Consider the following 27,318-nt stretch of genomic DNA (forward strand, 5'->3'; position numbering starts at 1 on the left):
ATAAGCTGATTTCACTTTTTACAGAGTTGCAGTCTCTAGTTGGTGGCAGCTCCCTTAAGTTACAAACTGCATCATACATGCAACTAATTTTGTTTTTGCAACCATGTAGTCAAGGTTTGTTTGGTAGTGACAGAAACTGCACATTAAAGGAAGATTAACGCTATTTAATCAGTAAATAAGTAATGATTAGTGTTGGACTGGTTGACCATCGTCAACTGTATAAATCCCTGGGGCGTGTGTCAACAGTGCTGTCAGTTTGCTCGCCTATATGTGGTTGAGGACTCCTTTAAACTGATGCTTCCCAGCTCACATGAAACATTACATTATCAGGCAGTCAAAACCTGAACCTGAAACTCTGAAGCCTGCTCTGTTCAACATGGAGAATCTAACAGCTGTTTTACTTCCCAACAGCACTAACACCTGAGACAGTGTGGGTGTAATCAGTAGAAGGCTGGACATTATTATGTCTGCTGGGGAATTTTCTTCTGGACAGAAATTAAATATACAGTTTATAATGAGAAAATGCCAAAATAATCAAGATATGTAGAGTTTGTGCTGCCCCGCACCTTGTACCTCGAAAACTTTAATTACCGCAACATATTATGGTCAATTATAGCTGCAAGTTAATCAGGGGAAGAAGGAATTGGTGGGAGCAGACAGGATGAGCCCATCCAGCTGCAGAGAACAGCCCTCTTTTAAAGAAACAGACTGTTAATCTCTAACCAGAAGTTTCAGCTACAAATTTTATTCTAGTATTTCAAAGCCTGTTTGTCCGTCATAAGGATCAATTGAAAGCATTTCCGCGATGGCTATTGGTGTTATCAGGTCAGTCACTTTTTTGTTTCCTGTGGCACACGGTAATCGAGCTGTCACAATGAGTGCATATTTCTGATTCCTCATGGCTTGTATATTTCTCCCTTTACAAGGGAACAAAAGTGTGGCATAAACAAGCCTGTATGAGACAGAGATGGAGTCAAACTGGAACTCCCAGAAAGCACAAACACTGCCACATTATCCAGGGATCCCTGGACCTTTGTGAGTAATCAGAAGTATCTCACAGTAACTGTACACTGAAGTCACAAACATCTTAACCTGTGTTTTGAAAAATATTTAGCTTTTTTCTGCCCTCCTGTGTTTTGTCTTTTTTCTTTTTACAAGTCCAGCTCCAGGGTTGCCAACTCAGTATGTAAAGGTGCTGTTGGCTTTTCTAGAAGTTGCTAAATGATGTCATTGCCTAGATTGAATAATTTTTCTTTTGCATGTCATGGACACTTAAAGAGAGAAGAAAACCAGACATGCAAAAGTGTTAAAGAGAAAAAACAGAGATTAAAAACATAGTTAATACGTCAAAAACTACAAATGATCTCTCTTATGTTTGCATGAGTGGTGTGAGATCAATATCCAAAAGTCTGAAAAGTCACTTGAAATAGCAACAAAGTTGTAATGTTGGAATCACTGGTCCAGCATCAGTGTCTACGAATGTGAAAAAAACTTTCTTCAACAAAAATAACAGAACTTGTTACTTATTGTTAAACTTTTCATCCAGCTTAAAGCCGGTACATACTAAGGGATAACTGGGCTGATTTATGTCCCAATCTCCCCCCAACGATCAAATCCAGCAAAAGCCCGACTGTCTGATGTTTCCAAATTACATTGTGTGTGATTTCCGTGTGGTGTGGGGTGTGTTTAGTGTGATTTTGTCTGGTCAGAGCTGCTCGCAGGGCCTCAGATTGACAGCTAACTCAGCTGACTGACAGGAGAGGAGGTTAGAAATCTAGCTGTAATACTTGTGACAACTTTACTCTCCTCCAGCTCATGTTGTAATGCATACAGCCCACATTCCTGCTGTCTCCACAACTTTTTCCGTAATCATTTTTATTTTTGTGTGTTTTTTTTAATTTAAGAGGCCAAAAACATCCATCATTGCTTTCTCCTGTTCATCTGTCATGTTAGTTTACAACGAAGTCACAATTTACTAAGTGAGATTTAGAATATTGATGTGTGTATGTGGTGTCCCCCAGAGTGCAGACCACACAATACAACATCAGAAGAGAAAGATCCTGTGCGATCTGTCTTTTATTATCATCAAGTGTAAGGTTTCTAAATGTGTGAAGGTTTGAAGAATCCTGTAATGTGTGCCAGCCTTAAGTCCCGTCAAAGGGTCTTCGAGTCTCTACGCTATAAATGGATTCTTGTTCTCCAGGGAAACTCTGACACCACCACAAATACTGAGAAAACAGCATTTTGAAAAACACATTTCAAGGCTGATAAAATTTATTCTAAAATGTAAAATATTAACAGGAAAATATATATAAGAGAGACTATTTCAATATCCCAAAGCCTTTTAAGATTAAAATAATAAACATACACAGGCGGTTTCCTTCCTCGAAGTCATGATGGTGCAACAGCACAGCAATGCTTTAAATAACTAATCTAAAAATTGAGATTACCCAGTGGATTTGGTTGCATTTTTGGGTTCTTTTTGGTTCTTCTTCATCAACAGCTGAGCCTGTTTCCCATGGAAGGTAAACAGCAGGAAATGTACGTACGAAAGCCTGCTTAGATATTTTATGCTAGACTACTCAAAATCCCTCACAGTCTGTTGGTATCACTATGATTCTCTGTAGGAGTTTGTAACTGTTTTGTTTGCTTTGCCAACCTTGTTAAAAAGGCATTGTATAAATATACTCAGAGCCTGTCTCCTATAAGGATGAACAGATGCCCAGCGGGGAGCCACCACATGGACCATGGCTTCATCTCAGGCTCTTTATAACCACTGTGATCAAAGACCATTTGTTCCACAGCGATCTTGTACTTTTAACGCTCAAATGTGACAGCAAAGGATGTGACTCGGTCTCCGGGCACAGCAGGGGGTTGATAAGCCAGACATCACAGCCTGTGCTGTGCCAAGGCCGGATATTTTCAGTCTAGCTGTGGGGTCATCTCTGCAAGTAAACAGGGTAAAACGAGACACAGAGTGTGACAGGTGAGTGTATAATCACTGTTCCCTGAAGGACTGAATGAGGCATGCCACTAATCTGCTGCTTGAAATTCAACAACTTTATAAAGTGCACTTTAGATTGAGCGAAAAGAAACCGAGCTTAAGTTTTTCTGTCTTTTTCTTTCACTCTGTGGCAAAGACTTTCCCAGCATACACCACTCCCACAGGAATTGGCAGTAATTTCGAATAAGTTTCTTCAAGTTGGATAAAGTCTCAATATTGATGTGCTGAACTTCCCTTCCCCCCTCCTGGGAAATATCCTCCAATTTTGTGTATGTGTAGCCAAAGGTGAAGATTCACCTGTGCTTTGTGTCCACTGCTGAGTTTGTGCTCCTCAGCCCAATCGAAGGTCATACCACAGAATAGGCTGCAAGTCCACAGCACGGACTGGTCTGGAAAATAACTGACCACACATGGTGGGCGCTGCGCAGTGCTGCCCAAAGGTGGATAGATAAATATTAAAATAAAAAAAATCCATCCTGACTTTTTCCTGACCTTAGACCCCTGGTAACATTCCAACAGAACATGAGGGGAGGGAACAGGAAATTTCTCCTCCAGCAGGTGAGAGGTAGCAATGATTTTTTTAACCATGTGACCCATGTTTTTCACCTATGACTGATTATCTTCTTCTTCTGGTAAAAAATAAAATACTTCTCCCTAAAAAAAATGTGTTTCTTGTATTCATGCTGCAATCCAGTAAAAAAAATACTGGTATTCCACATTCTTATAAAGACAGTTTTAGTCTGTCAAGATCTGTTTTGAGTTTTATTCAGATAGGACACTTTAATTCTAAAATTTGGCAATCGATTTATGAAGTTCACTTTGCAGCAGATGTTTCTCACAGCTGTTCAAACCTGCTAAAGATAGCTGTTGTCTTCCACAGGAATTAATCTCCAACTTCTGATAACTTTTAAATGAGATAATCTGCAGCTAAACTAATAAGTTCTTATCATGTTTAATTTTGGAGTCCAATCTGTTCGTAATGTCTGAGGAATTAATTCAGGGTTTACGTCATTGTCACTGGGATTTAATCATTTAAAACACACTGCCAGCTGCAGTCCCTTTAACTCTGTCAGGGTCTGATATAATCCTGATTTAGACAATAATGATCAATTATGTAGATCAGCGCTCATCAAAAGACAAAATAATAATGTTTAAAGGAGCTGTAAGGACTTAAAAAGTGATACTAGTGTACAACCGGCTATGCATGAACGAGGAAAGAGAGAAAACAGCATTTTTTAAAAACTTTTCTCCTGTGATCTTGGAGCCTTCAACCATCTATAAAGTCGCTAGATTTGTTGCTAGTCGCTTTTCTCTAATTTTCTCGCTGGGGGGTCCAGAAAGTTGCTAAAAACAGCGTCAAAGTTGCTAAGTTGGCAACACTGACTGAGGAGGAATCAATTGTTATCAAAATCCTAGCCCAGTCTGCCATCCAGGGTTTGTAATGAGATTACCAGCACCAACATTTTTTACTTCTAAATACTATTTCTCAGTATCTGTGGTTGGATTGGACTTTGCCTGGAGAGCACACATACTTTTACAGCACAGGACTGGAGCTGGACCGACAAAAAGAAAAAGAAGGTCAGAGCAGGAGTAAGCTAAACATGAGAGAGATGGAGCACGGGCTAAAACACGGGTGAAGCTGTTTGTGATAATGTCCATGCCAACCCACATGCAGCAGTTATTCTGCAGCAGTCTGTTCAAATTTGAGAGTCTATCAATAAAATGAAGAGAAAGAAAATAACTTGTGTCTTGAACAAAGAAAAAAAGATCCGGTTGCCATTATTTGCTTCCAAAACGAACACGCCTTGTAAGTAGCCGCATTTTGATTACAGTTGATGATGGTGCTCATGGGAAACAGAGTCCAGTTTCCAGTTAAAGTTTTCACCACCAATAAACTCAAACAAACAGTCCTCACAGAGCCTTTAATTACTTATTTAAACATCCTAACTACTCTTAAATATTCTCTGTGGGTGAATAAAGTGACTTCAATGATCCACAGTCTCAGTCATTTACAGCAGATTTGTAGGTTATTCACTCTGCTCCAGTCTACACAAGTCATCCTCACTGCTTTATTTCAGAGACCATTCAACCATGCACACTTTAAAATATCATCTTTTTGCTTTGTTTTATTTTAGTTTCATTTTAAAGCAAGAAAATAAAGCTGTCCCTCAGGACAGCTCTGCAGCTACTTCAGGCACCCTGAACTCTGAGCTGCAAACACTCGCCGTAAGTACCGCTTATGTGGGAATTGTGTCAGGGAGCCAGCTGTCAAACTCAACAGACAGGGTTTCTAAAATACTTTGGTTTAAGGCATGCAGGCTGGAAAAACTCCCGCCCTTAAAAAAACACACTCTGTCAAATCCTCTGAGCCTTTTCTACTGCGTGGGATGGCCTAAATGTTCACCTAATTAATCCAACAAACAGAGGCAGGCCTGGAGTAAATTCAATAATGTCACTGAGAAGGGTTAGGAACAAATATTAAACTAAGGATTAGAACGACCAGCAGCCACGAGAAGCTGTAACGCTTTAGCACACACAAGAAAACAAAATGTTCTGTCTGTACAGTGAGAGTACAACACCTCCACACGAATCTCTTTCTGTTTTTTTCACTTAGAGCTAATTGAGACCTCAGGGTAGCAACAATGGGAGAATGTTCATTTTATTATCAGCTGTACAAAAGGTGGTGAAACTGTCAGACTGCTTTTGTAGAGGCTCCAAAAATGATCTAAAAGGGGATACAAAAATATCACAAAGGAAAAGAATGAACAAACAAAACACTGCAGAAGCATGGAGCTATGTGAGTAATTTAGAGTTTAGCCGGTGAAACCAAAATATCCTTGAAATAAGACTTTAAAGAGAGCACTAAAAGACCACCAACCTCCATTTACGGCTGAGAAGGAACAGATTCAGAAGGATTAAGTATTACATTTCTACAACATTGCAACGTGAATTTTTGCTACTGTGAGAGATCTTCATCAAGATTCATCACAGCTCGGGCTGTATCACATTACAGTCATGTCTTAGAGCAGTGGGTTGCCAGCTGCACTAAATACAAACAGCAACTAAACTACTTACAAACTGACAGTGTTTACTTGTTGTCACATTAGCCTACAGATACGTCAGAACACCAGGCTGACAATGTTGCTAACATAGAGTCGGCTGCTACAACGTTTGCTTGATGTCACGTTTCAAATCGTAGCGCTATATAACTGTACTGATGAGTCCCTTACCTCGGCGAGTTGTATCCCGTAAAAAGTTGTCTTGAACAACGAAAGTTTGTTTTGATCCAATCCATTTAATTCCAAAACAAACACGCCCTTCGTCAAAAGTAATTTACGACAGTGTGCAAGGACTCCAGGCCACAAGGTGGCGAGGGAATGCGATTAAAACAGATCCTCCTCATAGCATCACGATATTATATGATGGTTGGTTGAAAGTTTTCTTTTCAAATCAGAAATCTTCAGCTAACCTTACTCATACATTCCTCTGATTGAAATTTCATATGTTTTTCCTGTCTGCTTACGTCACACCCACCTTAAGAGCAGTGGCAGTTGCTGGTCAGTCAAAAAGGGGAAGCTCGTTTTTTTTCTGGCCTACATCGTTAATTTGTTTATTTATTTAAACGTAAATTCTGCCCCCTGTTCCTTTTCAAGAAATAATCTGTGACCCTATCGTACTAACCAGATGTTTTTCCCTGGGATTTTACCAGTGTTCTCTCAACACTCGTTTTTAAGAAAGGTAAACTTGCTGGGGATCGATAAAGCCTCCTGATCAGTCCAGAACAACTCAGAAGGTGCTCCAGTGGAGGGTTATACTTAAGGATCGCTGACTGGCTCATTTCACTGTCAATCAAAAAGGGATTTGGCCTCAGACAGATCATCCAATCATCATGCAGAAGCCCAGCGTCCAGGCCAGCCCACTGCCTCATAGACCCCCAGAGACGCTCAGCGTCCAATGGGCAGGACAAAGCCCAGTGTTTATCCAATGACCATCCAGTTTCCACAGTGGAACAACCCACTCTATGCTTCCCTGCTGAAGTCAGAAGACGCTGCGGGGGATGAATGAGAAGGTCGAGCCAGTTACCTGTGATTGGTAGCTGATTCTGAACAAAAGATGAAGGAATTCTAGCTCACATATTGTCAATGAAATGTACACACAGCAGTAAATATCACCACTTTTTTGGGGACATTTTAGGGGAAGCTGAGCTTCCCTTGCAGTCTTAGAGCAATCGCCACTGCTTACGAGTTTTAGAAGCAGTTTTGGATTGTGAAATTAAGAAAACTGTCCATTCCAGTTTCATTCACTTAAGATACAAGTCCATCAAATCCGGCCAACATTAAAACCAAAGTGATGAGCTCATTTCATAGACTGAATAAAAAATGGAAGTCATCTTGCTTGGCTCAAAGAGAGAGGTCGCCACAAAAAACTGCTCCCCCTGGTGGCTGACTTACGGTATGGGTCAAGAAATCCATCCCCCTTCATTCCAGATGGACTGTGGTCAAACTTGAAATTAAAAATTAATACACCTTGTAGAAATATTTCTTACATCCGGTTGTTGTGGTGATTTGAAGATATTATTTGGCTGCCTTGTATTCAAGTCCTCTTTTTTTCCTGAAAAGTTTTTTTTTTATTTGTTATTAGAGGTTAAAATGAGGCTTTACATCATGTTTAATGTTGATTGACAGCTGCTGCTCTTGTGTATTTTTGTAAAACATGTTGGTAGGGAGAACCAAGAAGCGAAACAACGGCTGCTAAAGGGGGGTATTATATATTTTATAACTGGTATCATCCATGATCTCTCTATGTCACCTTTAACTGGTCCAGAATGCAACTGTAAGGCTTCTGTCTGGTTTTAGGAGTTAACCTTGACGTTATTACACAAACAGCGAATATGGATTTATAGCACAGGCCCAGGGAATCAAGGTGACTCTTTGAAAAACCACATCACTAGTCTGATGGTGGCACATGAGGAAAAGTCAGGGGACAGTCGACATCATAAAGATTCATCCCTCTGGATAGAAATTTCCTGACATTTCGGAGAAATTTCTCCAGACGTTTTGGAGATTGAGTTACAGCCAGTGAGCCATGAGCTGTCATGAAGTTGCATGTTCAACACAGAAAATTTGACCTGCGACTGGCACAAGATAAAATTACATGTGATGGCCAAAGTCAAGTGGGCTCCACTTAAGGAGATCATGCACAGCAGGACACACTTCACACTGAGCAAAAGATGCAGAGATTTAACCCTCGGAGCCGCAGCTCTCATCATTTATCCAGCTCGACTATCACAATTCTCTTCACACAGGACAACAATGAAGACAGCTTGTTACTATTATTCTGCTCACCTGTGATTATGTTGTCGAGGAGTGTTGTTGGCATGCAGAAAATCCCAACCAGCAGGTCACTCACAGCCAGGTTGAGAATGAACAGATTGGTGACTGTACGCATGTTTCTGCTCCTCAGCACGATGAAACACACCACGCCATTTCCCACCATGCACACCAGGAAGATAAGCAGGTAGGAAACGATGAAGATGGCTGCTGTGGACGGCTGGTGAAGGTAAAATCCAACATATGTGATGTTGTTCCTGGGTACGATGGGCTCCTGGGAGGAGCTGTTAAACGTCCAGTTGTCGTACAGTTGAGTCGAGTTGTTCTCCAGTTCTTCGTTCATTTTAAACCTGTGAACACAAAAACAGCCAGCTTAATATCTGCTGTGGTTTTAAAAAGTGTGTATAATCAAAATTGTGCAGGGGACTGAAAACATTTCTCCTTATCTCACAGTTAAACATTTTTTAGTCTGTACCCTCTCCTGAAAACTTTAATGTATCGATGTTCTTGCATTCTGGTGAAAGATAAAACTTTGTCTAGTATAAATGTTCTAAAAATATATAACACAATTATGAAATATTAAAGAGAGACTCTGTCCCAAGATATTGGGAAATGAAATGTCTGAAATCATAATCGTAATCTCCTTCTGATGTTCGGACCAAATAAAACACAGACATGCTCTGTCAACTCTGAAATGGATGATCAGAGGATGATGAATGACTCAGTTAAACAGTTTTGACATGTTAGCATTCATCAGGATTGAGATATTGATCAACCATTACTAAATGATGAGTCCTCCTCTTGGTCCATTAAACCAACAGAGACTAGATCTGTACGCTAGATTAACTGCAGCCAAAAATAAACCCTTATCCTGACACACAAAGCAAAAAACACTTCATTTACAAGCCGTTCAATTTCACCCTCTTATATGTGTGTGACTACAAATTTGATGAAGAACAGATATTAGGGCCAAACAGAGACCACCTTTGTAAACAATCCACGGTGGGGAAGATAAGTATTGAATGCATCAACTTTTTTCTCATCACATTTATTTCCAAAGATGCAATTCAAACTAAATTTCTTCATTGGTATTCACTCAGATAATCCATGCATGAAAAGAAATCACAACATCCAGGTCCATAAATAATGATTGTGCAATTAAGTACGATAACACAGGAAAAAAGTATTGAACATGGTAACTGAGACTCATCTAATACTTAGTGGAGAAGCCTTTGTCTGCAATTAAAGCTTGCAGACGCCTCTTGTTTGTTTTAACTAATCGCCAACACTGCTCAGGTGTGACTTTGGCCCATTCTTCTGCACAGATTGGGCTCTAATTTCGTGGCGCAGCGCAGGGGGCGCAAGCCTGGCGCACCCTGCACAGTGTCAATTTCGTGCAGCGCGGTCTACCAAATTTGACAATTTGGTAGATAAACATGTATTCGGATTTTTCCCTCAATACTGGTGCAATTTGAAACCCATTTAACCCTTTCATGCTCACTGGTCACTGAGCAGTGGGTGGCTAATTTAAAATCTGTTTTCTGCTTAATGCAGGGGTTTCGATGGAATGATTACTTCTCTTCCTTCAGTAGACATTGGTAAGTTACTACCCACACTGCCACTCTCTGGCCATCTGATGCAGGTCAACCAGGAATTTCCTCAAACCAAAATGGGCATCAGAAGTCCAGTATTCACATGAAACATTTTTGGAACTTCAAATAAAAACTGAAGGCTGTCGGAGTTCAAACCGCAAAGTATTGATTTCATGTTTGGGAGAAACGAAGAGTAAACACCAGGACGCGATGCATTGCTAGCTTCACTGCAGTTTCTGGGACATTACAAGTGCCAGGTGAAGGAACAAAAAATAAATAAATAAATATATAAAGTAGGGGTGTAATGATCCATCGATATACATCGATACATCGATTGGTTAAGCAATGATCCAATCACATCGATGGAAAGTCTAAACATCGATCATCATCGTGGTCTTTAATGTACGCCTTTATCTTGAAATCCCGACCGGACACGCATGTCCGTTCCGCGAGTCGTTCTGAAGTTTCCTCTCGAGCCTCACGCACTCAGCGAATGAGACACACATTTGAGCCTTACACGCCACGCCTCCTGCTGTAAAATGTACTGTTTAGCGCCCACTGAGTCACACCGCTGTAGGCGAACGTGTAGCAAGACGCTGTTAGCATCACAGAGCTAAACGGGAGCCCGACATATCGGCCAATCATAAAATAGCTCTCCTGTATCCGGGTAAGATACGGTCGACCTGACTGCAGAGGATGCATGCTGCACACATGACAGGAGTGCATCATCACACGACTGCAGTGAGTTATCTCATAATTTGATTTTTTAGCGCACTGATTCATGAAATTTCATATAGTTAAAAAATAAAATGGTGAGAGCTCAGTGTCATTCCTCCTCCACATCGACTATTACACAGTGAAACAAAGTCTGATCACACTGACATACAAACTGTGATTATCAGGCATCACAGTAAAAAAAAAAAAAAAAAATGTTAAGTTCGTTAAGTTGATAGTTCTAATTTTGAACAATAGAAATGTTTGGGTTTAATTAAAATCAAAGCTTCACATTTTTGGTTTGATAGAAAATGGTCAAATGTTGGAGGTCAATAATAAAGTTTATGTCATCAGTAATTTTTAATTATAGTGTTGCATCATTACTTGATATAATAATCAAACATTACAGTATAACAGTAAGACCCATATTGTAATTGTGGGGGCAAAAAAGCACCTTACCTGAATTTAACCAGTTTTAATTTTAAAACATAATTAGATCATACAGATGGCTATAATCCTCTACAAACTGTCAGACCCAAAGGTCAGCACATCGTTCCACATTTCAGTAATAAAACTATCAAAATTGTTTTGTATTTCTTTCTTGCCTCAGGTGAAATGTTGCTGATTGTGTTCAGTGAGGACATAATATCGTCTTAAATCGATCGAAGGCACCTGAATTGTATCGTATCGTATCGTATCGTATCGTATCGTGACAGACTTTGTGATATCGACAAATATCATATCGTTGTCCAAAGAATCGATATCGTATCGTATCGTCATGAAGCTGGTGATTTACACCCCTAATATAAAGGCCATGTGTCAATTGACTGCAGTTTGCAAATCTGTGCATATGGATTACAAATCTTAAATGATATACTTATAATGCACAGATCTCGAACACTCATATGTTCTCGTGCTGTACTTAAAACAAAAACAAAACAAAACAAAACAAAAAAAAGGAACAAAAAAAGTTCTTTAATTGCATAGTGTCCTCTCTAGAGAAAATTTCAACAGCTTGTTTGGAATTGTGAATTTTCAAAGTCCTGTTGCATGTTCTTGGACATTCAATAAACCAAATTAGAAATTTTAAACCACCAGTAAACCAAAAATCTAACATGATCTCTATTCTTATATCCCAGAGATACAGGAACTGGCAGCCATGTTTTATTCATAACAAAGCCACCACAAAAACACAAAGATGAGGAGAAAAAAAACAGACATAAAAAAAACAGTATTTAAAAGGAAGTAAGGATGTATTACTTCTTAACAACAGAGAGCCAAACAACTGAAAAGGAGGTCAAACTCTGTTCATGTAACAGTCAGTGATTTCTCCCAGGACATGTATGACATTCTCTGGAAAAAAAAAAATCACCCCCACGGTTTCTATTTATGCACACAGTGCAGTGTGCATAATTAATCCTAATGACTTTGTGAGTCCACTGGAGAAAGTCTCAGCTCTTGACATGTAACATGTCAAGAGCTGAGACTCAATTAAATCCAAGACAATATGAAACATTGTTCTGGAAACAGTGTAAAAGTTAATTATCAGTCTGCCAGACGACAGCTGCTGCCAGAGAGTTACAGATCTCAGACCAGACAGTTCCTTAGAGCCTGATTTGACAGTAAACTAACTTCAGGGAAAAGATGCATTACTCTGGGTTCAGCCTTTATGCTGTAGAGATGAGAATCAGAAATGACTGACAAACCGTTGAAATGAGGCTTTGCTCTGCCTGCCTCCGCATCACTCTGATGTTCAGTGTGTTCCTTTACTCCATGATATTTGAGTGCATGCTTTCCTTCATCTTCTAAAGCTTCCAATTTTCTAAATTTCCCTGAAGACTGCTTTGAACAGCCCCCAGAGAGGGCACTTTCATGCTCTATAAATGTAGGTGTAAAGGAGGAAGAGGAGAAGAAAGGGGTTTTCCTTTAAGAGGAGACTTGAGTTACACAAGGAAGGAATACTGAAGTCAATGACAGATCCTCAAACAAGATGAGGTGATACTTTTGGCCCGTCTAGAGTTGATGGAAAAAAAAAAAAAAAAACAGCTGATTGATTTCTCAAGGCCTGATCCTCTGACAGTTTGATTTGAAAACACAATGTTGACTTTCACTTTGAAAAATCCATCAGAAGGAGCCGAGACTAACTCATCAATCTTTCAATATGTGGGATGTTTTGAGTTGGCACAAAGCTCAAAGCTGACATAAATCTATAGATGTCAGCCAGTCCTATTATAATAAGTCAACTCTGGTTGTTTTGCTGTGCCTATGTTCCTACAGCTTTATGTTCCCACATTTCTAAGATTTTCTTCCAAAATCTGGTTTTGTTTATCTGACTTTAGAAAAAGGAAAACAAGTATTTAGCATCTTTAAGCTCTGCTTCAGCTGAAACCCTTTTTAATCAGCTTACCGTATATTTTCTTTGAATAACTGAGATTGTGATGATTTCTATGCTGTGGGAGTATTGGGTCTAATTGTCTGTGGGGGAAAAAAAAGGTCTTAGGCCCAGTCTTCATGACAGCGTTTTAGCCCATAACGCAAAAACAAAGAGAAAAAAATCTGCGGAAATGCTGAGGAACTGAAAATGCTGTAGTAAGCATGCCGGGCCTGTAGGTGGTGCTATAACTGTCTTGTCCAGAGTTGGTCTGATCATCTGGTGTATTGGGGAATGCTAAGAGCAGAAGTGGAGCAACAGATGCACATGTAATGGTGTGTGATTCAAGAATTGTCATGTTAAAAAACAGGTCTAAACTGTCCTCACGTGGAGTGTTAATGATTTTAAAAGCAGGATCTAAAAGCTGTTCAGTGAGTGTCCGGCCTAAGGGACAGAAAGAGCATCACTCCTAAAAAACAGTGTTAGTATAGAAGAAGTATACTATATTAGATTATAGTATATTGGTATATTCAGCTATAAACAGTATTGTTTTGCCCAGTCATGTTGATCTAGTGCTTGTTAACAAATGACCACATTATTGAATGAATCAAAGCTTTGACATGGAGCATTCACAGTCAGTTCAGGCGTGCTGTTGGTGCCAGAGTGACCAACACAACCACGCTGGTTGACTTGTGACAAATGTTGATTAAAGAATGGGATGCCAACATGAAGGGGATGTGCCAGGCTGTTGGGACAGTGTTTGGTTCTTCTGTTAGTTAAATGAAGAAGTTATTAATACACAAATGTGTCTTTTTTCCTCAGGATTCAATAATCTTCAATAATCACTCCACCAAACCCTACCGAATAAGAGCCAGTGGCAGAATAAGTTGTTTGTCATTGGCAGTGAAGTTTTGGCAAATTTTAAATGGGTGCAACCCACAAACTCAGCTCTGCTGCTCATCCCACAAATACATGTTTCTTACAAATGTGACTTCATTTAATACGGAAATAAAGAGGCTTTAAGAGGGTATAATTTGCATTGCTATGGTATGGACAACAGTACTTATGTTTCAATAACACCTAGAACTGCGCAAAACCTAAATATCACAATTTAAACTAGAAAAGCACTCAGAGAGCGCAAATCTCCTCCAAGCATATTGTGATTGTCACCAACACTTTAGTCCGACTTTAATGTTATACTCCCTTTTAGCAGACTGTCTGCTACAATTTGGTGTTAGTTGCAGGTTTGTACGATAATTTGTTACCTGACAGTGTTGAAAATTATGATGACCCTGTACATATTTCATAGTCTGTATCTTAGAATCTGGAATATCACCAGGATCTGGATCATACAGCCCTATCTCACAATGATAAAGAATCCTTTGAAAAAATCCTAGATCCAGACGGTGATCAGGATCACCTCCAAAATTTAATCACTTCTTTCTTATCCCATTTTAAACATTTCCTGAAAATTCCATCAAGATCTGTTACTTTTTGAGTTATGCTGTTTACAGACAAACAAGCAGTGCTGATGTTCTTGTTTCTGACCACCAGTAAAAGCATCAGGAAGGCTGTGAGCAGGTCAGAGTGCAGCAGGAGGGATGGAGGTGTATGTGTGTGAGCAAGAGAGCAGGCAAGCTGGAGATGTTGTTTCTGCCTGTTTCAGGTTGGCTTGGTCATGGCTGACAGTGACCATTGAATAAAAACACATGTGTTCCTGAATCATTGTGCACTAGTCGTAAAGGAAACACAGGCAAGGTGCAATTTATCAAAACTTCACAAGTACTGCTTTTATTTTGGGAAAAGGTCATTAAAACGCAGCTAGTAAGACAACAAACAATCAACAGTGAAGTACATCAGTGGATTGACAGAAAACTGAGAATCGTAATCATTTGATCTGAAACTGTTTGCAGCACAAGCTGAACTACTTATGGAGTTTTCCTCAGCTCAGGGACAAAACAGCTCATCCGCACAGCCTGAGATGGTGTGATCTGGCATAATGCAAGGTAATGAAACTGAAGTGGTTTCAGAAAGTACAGCCATCAGTGTGTGAATGAGTTAGATTACATCCAGATTAGATGGTTAGCATACTCAGCTGTCAGTGCGACTGTGAGTAAATGGAAGAGAGTGAAGAGCTACTCTGTAAGTGGCTGAAAAATGTTACTGGAGCCACAAAAGTGCAGTCTATTTATCATAAACTACATTCCTTTCATAGCAGACTGTAATCAGTGTCTGTTTCTATTCAAAAAAGTCAAATGACTCTTCCAGTTGTATGTCCCTGAATCCATACATGTCGTATTAAGAAGAAGCCCTGCGTGAAAAGCTTGTCTTGGTGTCAGAGTTTGCTTTAATGGGTTTCCGTCACTAGAGTTTTTTCTACACATGACAAGCAGTCAGATTTCCCCACAGTATGCGTGAAATAATTAAAGCCTCTTACACTGATCTGACATGTAGTTGAAATAAAAAGCACAATCTAGATCACAAGTTCTTGCAAAGTAGTCTCTTAACGGTACATTCCTAATCGCAGGGTGAGTCTTTTGACCAAAACAGCAGGAAATCTTCCTGCTGCTACAGTAGAAGAAAAAATGACACCATTGTGCTTTTGAGTGGCAAACTTCACTTTGTCGAACTCCCAGGGGGCCCTGCTGACAAAAGTGATTGGACTTCTGGTTCCAATTAGCAAAAGCTGGTTCTTCCAGCTCCCCAACAGCGCTATAAGGTGTCATTGTGACATGACAAATGTAAAGTGGTGTGTTGAACCATGGGTGATGTGGTTTCATAGAGTTAACTTAAATTATCTATGTGGTTAAAATAAATTGGATCATTCCTAGAATGATGCCGTGCACTCATAGCTAATTGCGTCTCTATCTGAACACCACCAGCACCTCTGCCTCTGCATCTGATTGGCTGTATGTCACACACATTCACAAAACATTCATTCTAAGGGGTGTACTTGCAACTGGCATAATACTAATTGGTGAGCCAAAAGTAGATTGTACTTTGTGTCAAACAGAATTGAAATACAGGCAAAGCAGTTTGAGCTTCAGCAGCCACTTACAAGCTAAGCATATAGGCGCAGCTATTTGGAGTAATGCTCACAAGAAACCACGTCACAAAACCTTGCAGTGCACCATTTCAAAGTGCTCAATTCAACACAGATCTGTGAATTTTACAAAATCAAAGATGATAACTACAGCACGAACCATATGGGGGGTAACTGACTGCAGGCCAGTCAAGTGGTAAATGGACTTGCACGTATCAGAGGTTTTTCAGTCTTTCCACTTAGTGTGCTTAGAACTGCAAGTCACATTCACATATCATTCACACACTGATGGCACTCAGGGGCTGCTCCAATAAGGGACCTTCAGTGTTAGCTAACCTCATTTATATACATTTGCACAAGCTTAAGCAGTTCGAGTTCCAGTGTCTTGCTCAAGGACACTGTCATTTGGCCACAGGATCAAGTCAACCACTGAGCCGAACTGTAAAAGAAAGGGTCTGTATATAGAGTAGACAGCATGGCTACGCCATTTACCATTATAAGGTTTTGAAGCCAAAATACCCCTGTCACAAGCGCCGCCAATAGCAGCCATTTGCTCAGTAGAGGCTACAAAGAAACTGAGTGAAGCTGGGTGACAAAAATAAAAAATATTTTATTCTGTCAAGAGTCTAATCTTGTCTTGGCTCTCCATCCTGACATATTTTACAGTCCCAGAAAAAAAAAATACACAAGCACGGCAGCTGTCAATCATCATCAAACGTGACGTAGAGCTTCATTTTTAACCTCATATAATTAATAAAAAAGAAACTATTCAGAAAAAAAGAGGAATTGAAAACAAGACAGACATATAATATCTTCAAATAACCACAACAATCAGATGTGAGCCCATCAGGAATGGCTGGGGAGCTAGATGTTTTGACCTATTCTGCAGCCAGCCACCAGGGGGAGCAGGTTTTATGGCCATCTCACCAGCTGAACAAGATGACGTCCATTTTTTTTTATTTTTTTTTATTTTTAAGCATTCTACCGCTGTTTTTATTATCTACTCTGGTAAGAGTGACTTTTCACCCCCCCAAAAAAATAAGTTCATCAAACTAAGAGGACCTGCGAAGCAACTTTTTTTTTATCCCCAAGTCAAGGCCAATTTCTTCTGGCAAATTATGCAAACTTAAAGTCAAAAATATCTGTTCCTGCTTTGAGGACTATCCTGAATTAGCAGTGTTTTTCAAGGATGAAGACTCTATATCCCACGAGAACTATCACCCACTGTCTTTTTTTTCTGTGAAACAATGAATGAAGAGCAGATCTTCTTTGTAAAATCACTTAATCCTGGTTTTGTCCTACTGGTGCTCATCTACCAGCTCCAACAAAGCAGTTAAAAACAGACTCAGGATTCTCTAACTGATTCTCTGCAGCTCTCATAAAAATTGCATTTTGTCTCTCTTGTCTTCAGTTTTCAATGACCAATCTTGAGACACATCAGAATCATTGTTGTCAACAGGTGGATGGCAAAATGAGCCCTGGCGTGCATACCAACTGTTCTTGAGGTGCACACTTAATCAAGTAGATATTCTCTCTAAGTCAACATCAAATCGGCAGCTGTGATTGAACCCAGCAGCGAAATAAGTGAAGAGTGTGTTGATCAGGGCCGTTGTGGATTTAAATGCAGTTGATCACACTTGATTACTTCTGTGTGTAATCATGGTTGGCTGCTAACGAGTCAGTGGGAGCATGAGCAAACCTCACATTGAAAACATGTTGAGCTAACAATCACAGCTGTAAGATGATCCTGCCTTGGTCCAGCTAACGAACCTTTATTCTGGTATTATTCTGGTACAATCCTCACAGCTGGTAAAACAGCACACCCGGCTTCGTGCTGTTCTTGCATTTGAATGGGGATGAATAAGAAATAGGGGTGAATACAACATGAAAGGCGTAATAATTGGTATACCAGTGGCTAATTGATGGAACTGGGACTATATGGATCCAGAGAGCTCTTTAATGTGAAAGCAACTCTGGAAATTTAATGACTTATTCATAGAGATGTAGAGATGTAGATGTGTCCTGGTGACCTTTCTACAAACTAAGGGGAATGCGGATGTAATTATTTTTGATGTGATGCATGTTTCTAAGCTTGACATTACACAAACATGTCCAAACTGGTTTGCTGCCTCTGTTTGAAGCTCGTGAATCAGTCATTCCAGTTGAATAATGGAGTAATGCGATCATAAAACATGAATTGTGTGTTCTCAATGATGTGGAAGGTCTAAAACATTCCTCTGGACCCGATTCTTTCTAGATGTGATGAATAATATTTGGTGGGCTTAAACCAACTTGATCAATTTTTCTCATCTTGAGTTCAAATCACATCACTCTGATCGTGTAATAAACCTTGAAAGAGAGTAAATTTCATAATTCCAGATGTCTTCTGTCTATAAATTGTCTGGATTTTAGGAAGATTTGATTAATTTGTGTTTCTAAAGGTTCTTAGTAAGAATATCTGTGAAGGCCACTGTGCCATTCCAGGTTACGGCTGCACAACGGAATAATAATAAATTCAGCACAGCCCCTTTTATCCAACTTATCATACAATTTAAAGAGGTAGTTTTGTATTTTGAAGTGGGTTTGTGTAAGGTACTTGTCAACAGTGAGTGTATTATCCACAGGGGTGCCGAAAAGCTTAACCCCTTACTCATAAAACAAAAAGAAAAACCTTCATCCTAAATACTAAAAACGTGTTTTTAGCACAGATCTGTCAGCACTTCACTTTTCCACTTTTCCACTATTCTCTGTCACAATGCATCTTCTTCCACATGCAGTGAATTGATCAGAAAACTGGGTCCAGGGTTGTCAGTCAAAGGGCATGGTGTGTGTGTGTGTGTGTTTTTTTTTTTCATTTCAGTTTGACATTATTTGATGAACCTAACGCAAAAGATCAACAGTTTTCCATAGTTTTGTCTGTACAGTTTGCTATAGTGGTGCACCTATCACAATTTTCTGGCCAATCACTGATCACTTTTTCATCTTTAAAAAGCCTGACCTGCCGATACCGATTTGGGCTGATAACTGACAGCATATACCTTCAATGGTCCAATCTTATTTTATTGAAAATCATTGAACAATACCTGTAAAACAATAAAATCTTCATGTTTAAACTTAAACAACCAATAAAATCTGACACTGTCCTGAGCTTTAGGTCTTGGAGCAAAAAACAACAAAGGCTGGCTGTCAGACCTTCCCAGAGGTATATAAGATCAGTTTCATATGTAAGAATGGGCCCATCACAGATCTCTGATTGCTGATCACTGATCCCCCAAAATTGCATGTCTAGTTTGTTATCACAGCTCAGCCCCTCCCTTTAGCAGCTCACGCACTGTGTAAAAAATACAGAGCAGAAAAATTAGTCTGAAGACTTTGATTTTTAGATAAAGACTTTGATAAGACTGTGTTTTTCTCAGTTTATGCTTCAGCTTCTGGCATTCATTGAGGCAGGGAGCTCTTGATGGTCACAGACAAATGACACTGGATGTGTCTCCAGAGGTGTCTTAAGCCCCATTTCCACCCAGCAGCCTGGTTTAGATCAGTACGGTTTGGTACGGGTTGGCTTGGTTAAAGCTATGGTGTACGATTTGGAAGCTTTGTACATCTTACTAACACCGTTTATAGGGCTGTTATGGTCCTATGGTCCAATCTACACAATATAAAGACCAAACAGAACGAAAAAAATCCATTCAGTATATCCGCTGCAAAGCTGCATACTAGTTGACCAATCCGAACCGCGCATGCCATGCACGGTTCGGATTGGTCTGTGAGCCCATCCAATCCCCTGTCTCCCTCGTCCTTCCCCACTACCCCTCTCACGTCAGCTAGCTGCTCAGCTACTGAAGCGTCATGGAGCCAGAGAAGACCAAAACCAGGAAGCTGTTACTGTTACCCTCCACAGGGAAGGGAAGAAAACGAAAAAGTTTCAAGGAAAAGGCTGAAGCAAGGAAGAATTATGAGCAATACAGGTGCTAACAGAGACTGAATATTGGAGAAATGTACGGTGGAAAAAGCTGCAGAGGGATTCGGGACTGGAGACTGACGCTGAGACAGCAGAGTTTCTGTTGAACAGGTAATGACTTTGTTTACTACAGTGGGAGATGTCAGCTGAATAACTCTGGTTAGTCTGTGCCTATACTGGCTAATGACTGAACGCTGCTGGTCGGAACGGGTCGGCTCTGTCAATAGATTTTAGCATAAGTTAGCCACACATCTTTAGCATTGTAAATTGAGCTGGTGAAGACACGCCGAGAAAGGTAAAGCCTCGCCCAAAGTCAGCTCTGCTCTGATTAGCTGGCAGTGGCAACGCCAGACCTGCTTCGCCGGCTAATTCATGGTTTTGATCGCGCCGGTCCAATTGAAAAAGCTACCACTGTGTGTTACAAGGAGGATGACTGTCTTGTTTGTTACATTGTCTGCCGGCCGGCTTCTTGCTCTGTGGGAGGGGGCGTGTTGTTAGGAGGAGAAGAAGGGCAATACGAGTTGGGGGGTGGGACATTGGAACACGGAGGTGAGGGGTGAGTGAGGCTGCGTTTTTCAAACGTGTCTCATCAGCCAAACTGGGTTTCAGATCGTAGACCACAGCTTTAAGCTTGGTGCTATTTGCGTTTCCACAACTAACCATGCCCCCTCCTGGCAGGTGGTAAGCCTGATGCCAACAGCCGCATCAATAACACAATAGCGTGACGCCATAGCAGTGGATCTATCATTAGACTGGAAAAAATACTGACATCAGTTAGGGGGCTATTCTTCCAGGTCTGTTGAGTCTCTTTCTTCCTTTGTAGACTCTGGTTCACTGGGGTGTGTTTTTAAACACTATGCTGTCACTCTTAGCGTCATCTGTATTTCTTTATTTGGTTAAATTTAAGCCTGCAGACCCAAGCATCCAGTGTTTTCTGGAAAATATCTAAACAGAGTGTACACTCAGACCAACATCAGTGTCTAAGTCGCGTGGCAGAGCTGATTCTGTTTAATAGTCTAGCCTTTGTTCTCAGGAGCCGAGCTGACCGGGATCCCCTGTTGTTAATACGCTTAATATTGACAACTTGCTTGTGAAACCTCATTAAAATAACAGAATTGTCCTTTTAAGGCCAATACAGAATGGCTCCTAGGTGGTTTGAGATGTGTAGGGCAAGATAGAGAATATAATAAAACCACTGGACTATACAAAAAGGAAAGATGGGGAAATATAAAGCGTCAAATACTCTCTGTGGATTCATTGTCAATGCCTGTATTGCCTCTTTCGCCTGTGTTTCTATTTTTCATCCATAAGCTCAGTGTTTTGTTTCCTCCGCCAACACAATGAAGCTTCTCTTTCATCCACTGCCTCTGTTTTTGTAATGACATGATTTTGTCCAGAGAAGCATCCATTCAGCACAGTCGGTGAGGTGGTTAGAGCTCGATCACAGCCAGTTTGAGTCAATGTTTTGTGGTGAACCGTGGTTCTCCCTCAAAGTGTAGATTACTGTGGTCAGTCTGGGGGCTTACTGGAAATCATTAGCATCCTGTAGAGGGGCTGTGGTGCTCCCAGAGGTTTATTCCACGCTGATGGGCAAAACATACTCAGCTGGTGGTTTAAAACATAAATCTACCATTCACTGGCTGAGCTGTGGAAGAGTAGGGTACCTCAGTTTGATGGAGTTTTAAGATCCTAGAATCAGAGCTGTATGGAGTCAGAACACTGACAGTAAGATTTGGTATTGAAAAAGAATTTTGGCATTTTGGCATTGTAGAAAAAGGAGGATTTTTTCATGTTATGGTGTGTTTTTCAATGCCAATATTCAGATTTGTTTTTACACTCGTCACTAGTTTCCAGTTTCAGTTCTCTTTTTATCATTTTCAACTTACTGGCAGTGTTTGGACATGAAGGGGAGAGGTGTGGATTGGGGGCAGGGCTTGGAGCGCAAGAACAGATTTCCAGGTTTTCACGTCATTTCAACTTTAACCTCATTTTTTTTCCAACTTTATTCTAGACATCCCAACTCTATCCTCGTCATTCTGACTTTAATCTTGACGCTGTTCCATCAAAAATTAAATATCATTGAAATGATGAGAAAAAAGTCAACATAACCTGACCTGATGTCTAGCGGTAGTAAACCAGGTACAGTCAGCTCCTCAACAGCCACAGGCACGACTGACAGTGGTAGGAGCTGCCATACAGGAGCTTAAACAACCGTCTTCAGGGTCTTTATGCGTGACAGGGTCAGTCTTTTACTTTTTTATTGCATGCAGTGTTTTATGAAGTGTGTGTATGTAATGACTTTTCCAACTGGCCCTGGAGTATCCGCCCTTATCAGCTCATTGGAGACTGGTGTGTGTAACTACAGGACAGACACCGAGCAGCACATAGCAGAGAGGAACGACAGCAGGACGACAGCATAGAAAATAGTGTCCTCGCCCGACCCAGAGAAACAGACTTACTGGTGGTTTGGGAGTTCGAGGTGAACTTTCATACATCACTGTCCAGTGTACAATCACTGCCAGAGGGGAATCAAGTTGCTGGTAACCTGGAAGCGTGTTCTCACGCTCCAAGCCCCGCCCCCAACCCCCACTCTTTCCCTCTATGTCAAAACCATAGACTGTATATAGAGTGGACAGCGTGGCTCTGCCATTTATCATTGAACGGTTTTGAAGCCAAAAATCCTTGGTCACAGGCGCAGCCATTAAGGCAGTTGTGCAGCCAGAGTCTGCGCAGTAGAGACTGTGAGGGTGACAAAAATAATAATCCTTTTTTTTCTTTCCCCTGTCCAATCGCTTCTTGACTCTACCTCCTGACATAATTTACAATCCCCGGAGAAAATACACAAGTGTGGCAGCTGTCAATCATCGTTAAACGTGACGTAAAACCTCGTTTTTAACCTCTTATAACTTATGAAAACAAGATTTTTCAGAAAAAAAGAGCACTCGAATACAAGGCAGCCAAATGATATCTTCAAATCACCACAACAATCAGATGTGAGAAACATTTCTACGAGGAGTATTCATTTCTTTAAGTTTGACCACAGCTCATCTGGAATGGCTGGAGAGACAAATTTTTTGACCTATACTGCAGCCAGCCACCAGGGGGAGCAGCTGTTGTGGAGACCTCACTTCGAGCCGAGCAAGATGACATACATTTTTTATTACAGTCTATGGTCAAAACACTGCCAGTAAGTTGAAACTGAAAAAAAGACAATTGCAGCTGATGCTCAAAAAAAAGAAAAAAAAAAAAAAGAGTGTAAAAACACAACTAAATATTTGCATAAAAAAACACATCAGAACGTAAAAAAAAATCCTCAAATAGTGCTTTTTTAAAGTCCATATTCCAATCCAACAATTTACAATGCCAATTTTTAGATTCAGTTCAACTTTTCTACAATGCCAAGTTTCTTTTTCAATACCAAATCTTACTGTCAGTGTCAGTGTTCTGACTCCATAGAGCTTGAATAAGATATATGTTTGATGACATCTGTTGAAACAGATGTGATTGTTATAGAGTGACGGCAAAGTGCAACACATCAGATCAGGGTTATTTTCAGATATTGTGTTGCAGGAAGTTTTATTCTCCGTTAACTTTATAAAGCTGTGGGGTTTTTTTTTTTCTTTTACTGAAATTAATCCTGCTGTGTCTTTATAAACAATTCAAGCAAACCAGACTCTCAATAACAGTATAATTATGTCTTTCATGTTTTTATAAATGCCTAAATCATCAGCCACAGGGTGGACTGATTTTCTGCACACTATAAAGAGTGTATGTTTGTCACAAATAGAAAAAAAACTGTTAAAAAATGCAACGTACACATGCTCCAAACAAATAATTTTGAAGATTAGACGCACTTCTTTGTCCACAGGGGGCGCCAAAATCAGCCCAAACTGAAAATCTCTTAACAGGAATCTCAATAATCCACAAAATCCATGCGATGCAAAATACTGCGAATGTCTTTTTAGGTGAGTGGATGCAGATTTAAGCTAATTAAATCCTCATAAAAACCTAAACAAATTAAATGAGTGTTCATTTACAGTCTCAATCAAGTTAGCTTCTCTGTGAATGAGCTTGAGAGGCGTCCCTTCGGACCCCAGCTCTGTCAAATCCAAGCTTCCCATTCTGCTACACTCCCCCTCATGCAATCACAGCACACTCCACTCTCTGATACCAGCTCAGGAAGCTAAACAGAGGCTCGAAGCCAACACAATCAGATGTCCTGGAGTTGGAAGAAAAAACAAAACAATTTCTGTGGTTCAGCCTGAGCTATCACTGGATTAATCCCATAAATCTGTTAAACTGACCCTTTAAGACACCTTATAACAGGAGTGATCCCTCACCTGCCTCCCTGAGCATTATCTCCACTCAAGATGAGAGAAAGGGGAGGACAACAGAGGGGAAGTTTCAGGACTGGCATCCTCGCACGACTTTAATCTTCCTCCTTTTTTCACTCTGTTTTCACCTCTAAAGTCTTTGCACCAGACTGCAGAGAGAAGTGACCAGATTATGTGTTTGAATCCAGAAAGATGGTGGCCCAGAAGGTCAAAGTCATACATAATTTTCAATCATTTTGACCACTTTCTCTTTTGAATTCTCTTGAACACCATCAGGATGCTGAAATCTTCACCTCCCTGAGGAAAGAAATATTCAGCCTCTTCTTTTTTTCTGCTATCAGGCTGATAAATGTTTGTTCATTCTGGAGTTGTGTTGAGGAAATGATCTCATATTTCAGTCCTCAAACCACATATCTGCTCTCACTAATGTGTCTGAATGCTCGCATAGACAGTTTGTAATGCTGTTCAATGGGTAGACTGCAAAACCAAATTGCTCTTATGAGATAAATAAAGCAGTTTGAATATTGAATCCTCAAATGAAAAATTCAGTCACACTGCAACAGAGGAGAGCATATCTTAAAAAAGAAAAAAAAACAAGCACTTTGCCTCCAATTTGAAGCATCTCTAAAGGGATGCTTTAATTGGGGGACAGTCAGGGCAGCCCTGTGGAGAAAACCTCAGGCGTTTTGCATGTACAAATAAATCACAACCAAAATAGCTCAAAATAAGCACCATAGAACTTAATCCTATGCATCATGCTCCCAGATTCTGCCCCCAGCCCTGAGTGTGCAGCATGCACAATATACCTCTCCCCTCAGCAGAGAGGACCATGAGCTCTTCTCTCCCCCCCAAATAAAACGGACACAGGCAGCTGAGGAACACATGGATGAGCATTGTGTGCCAAGATTACGCGCGTACAGCAGTTTTTACGCGTCACATGACGCCGTCAAGACAATTTGGCATCTGATTGTCCTCCTCAGCTGGGAGCTTGTACGTCAGATTGCGCGCCTGTGATCGGGATGAAAACTTCAAAAGCCAAGTCCACGCAAAACCATGCATGACTGAACACTCCTGGACAAAGAGGTGTCTGTGCCCGAGTGGCGGTCTGCGCAACAAAGCGGTGAGAAATGGGATGGAGAACAAGGCGCAATGAAAGACTTCCTGACCAGATTAATTAAAAGAAGGGGATTCAAACTTTAATAACCCTCTTCACCATTTTTAACCCTGATTAATTTTGACGTATGCTGCAGACAAGTATCTCCTAGAGCTTTCAATTGCACTTTTAAGTGGTTAACAATGCCAAAAAACTTCTCTTACCTTGGTTTACTTCAATTCAGACTGATAACAAGAAAAAGAGTCAAAAAAGCGCTTTCCTCTGAAGATGGCATGCGTAAATCAGGGGGTGAGGTAAACTGCAGACAATCATGGGGAAAAAATGACGCGTGACGCTCCGTCCCCGTTTATGTGCATTTCGAGCCCGGCTTCATGTGCGTCGCTGGGACGCGCTTCATGTGGATCAGAGATGCGCTCAGGCTGCCGCTCGGAGCGCGAGTGGAGCGTTTCCAGCCGGGGCTGAGCGTATTTGATGCGGTGACGTCGAGGGGCGGAGGGGGAGGGATGAGAGCAGGATGAGCGGGCTAATGGTGGAGTGATAGTCCCGCTGATCTCCCGCAGCTGCTGTCTCTGAAATGTCAAGTCGACGATTTTTTTTTTTTTTTTTTTAAAAAGGCAGATGTGACGGTGATGATGATAGTGATGGTAGGACAGCAGGTCGCAGATGGTTTGTGCCTCGTTGATGCTGAGTTTTTCTGAATGGCTGAATTCAATTAAAGAGGATTTGGGCTGATGTTATCCAGCACATGAGGCTGGATGTTAATCACGTTGTCACCCTTTAACATACAATTTAACCCGTAAACAAGACATCAAATTACTTTACATCATTGATTAAGGAGTTTTTTTTTTTATTATTATTATTCCTGCCAACTATTTTAAGAGGCAGAAATAGGTGTTGTAATTAATATAAATGGCAACTTAAACGTCAATCTGTCAGCTCAGGAAGCAGAGGTTAATTCAGATGAATAATTTGCATTAAATGATAATGTCTACAAATATCAATCATGCTTATCTTGATGACTGACTTTAACATCATTTAAGATTGACTGATAAACGTCATTGCTGTATAATGCCTCAGAGGCAAAGTGTTTGAATCACTGAACAGATGTGTGTCTGGTTCAGAGCTGAGCGTGGATAGCTGCTGCAGCTGTCCTCTCCAGTGCAGATTTAAAAAGGAAAGAAAGAAAAACACTACAGATGATTTCAAGCTCCAATAAAAAGGTGAATGACGAAAGGAGGGCCAGTGAGGTGAGGTTTGAAAGTCAGCTGACTTTAGCTCCATCTGGGAGGGACTGTTATACTCAGTCAAGCTTAGTTCACCTGTAACTGACATGAATCACATCACTGCTTCACATCTATATCTACAAAACTTTCTATGTCGTATTCTTATGTCTATCACTTCACCTCTGCTGCCAGAAGGCAAACAAAAACTTGTTCAACATCCCTTTCAATCCTTTCTCAATGTACATCTTCAAAAGTTCAAACTATTCTTCCTGAGACAACTGTTAGTCCTCTCAATCGATCGACTACAGACTCAAGTGTCTTGTTGCTCATTGATTTATTCTTTTTACCAATTTTGAAGTGGGTTTTTCAATCAAGGAGCTGTATTTGAGCAAAACTCACTCTTTGACAGTCAGTCATCTTACATTCGTTTAAAGAGGCTGTGAGAAGTTTCTAAAGCCTTGTTTCAACCAAGCAGTCCGGTTCGGTTAAATACGTTTTGGCACGGTTTAGTACGGGTAAGCCTGGTCGCATTTGTGTCTCCACAGCAAAGTGTGCCTTCTTGCGGTAGGCGGCGCGTAAGCCGGATGCCGAAAGCCAGATCTGTTAATAGCGTGACACCATAGCAGCGCAAC

General features: G+C 40.6%; 1 protein-coding gene across 3 annotated transcripts in view; it reads right to left on the reverse strand.

Moving 5' to 3' along the window:
* Positions 1 to 27,318, reverse strand: part of npffr2a (neuropeptide FF receptor 2a) — a 125,297-nt gene that overhangs the window by 47,400 nt on the left and 50,579 nt on the right. For 2 of the 3 annotated variants that reach the window (XM_074670011.1, XM_074670009.1), the window contains one exon: positions 8,350 to 8,684. In XM_074670011.1, the coding sequence (XP_074526112.1) occupies positions 8,350 to 8,677 (328 nt within the window). In that variant the 5' untranslated portion in view covers positions 8,678 to 8,684. Of the gene's footprint in view, positions 1 to 8,349; positions 8,685 to 25,666; positions 25,880 to 27,318 lie in introns of those variants that run through there. The other variant, XM_074670010.1, reaches the window with a different exon arrangement.

This window comes from Halichoeres trimaculatus, unplaced genomic scaffold (assembly GCF_033239565.1).
Source record: "Halichoeres trimaculatus isolate MK-OKI-2021-1 unplaced genomic scaffold, fHalTri1.1 fHalTri1_scaffold_5, whole genome shotgun sequence".
NCBI lineage: Eukaryota > Metazoa > Chordata > Actinopteri > Labriformes > Labridae > Halichoeres > Halichoeres trimaculatus.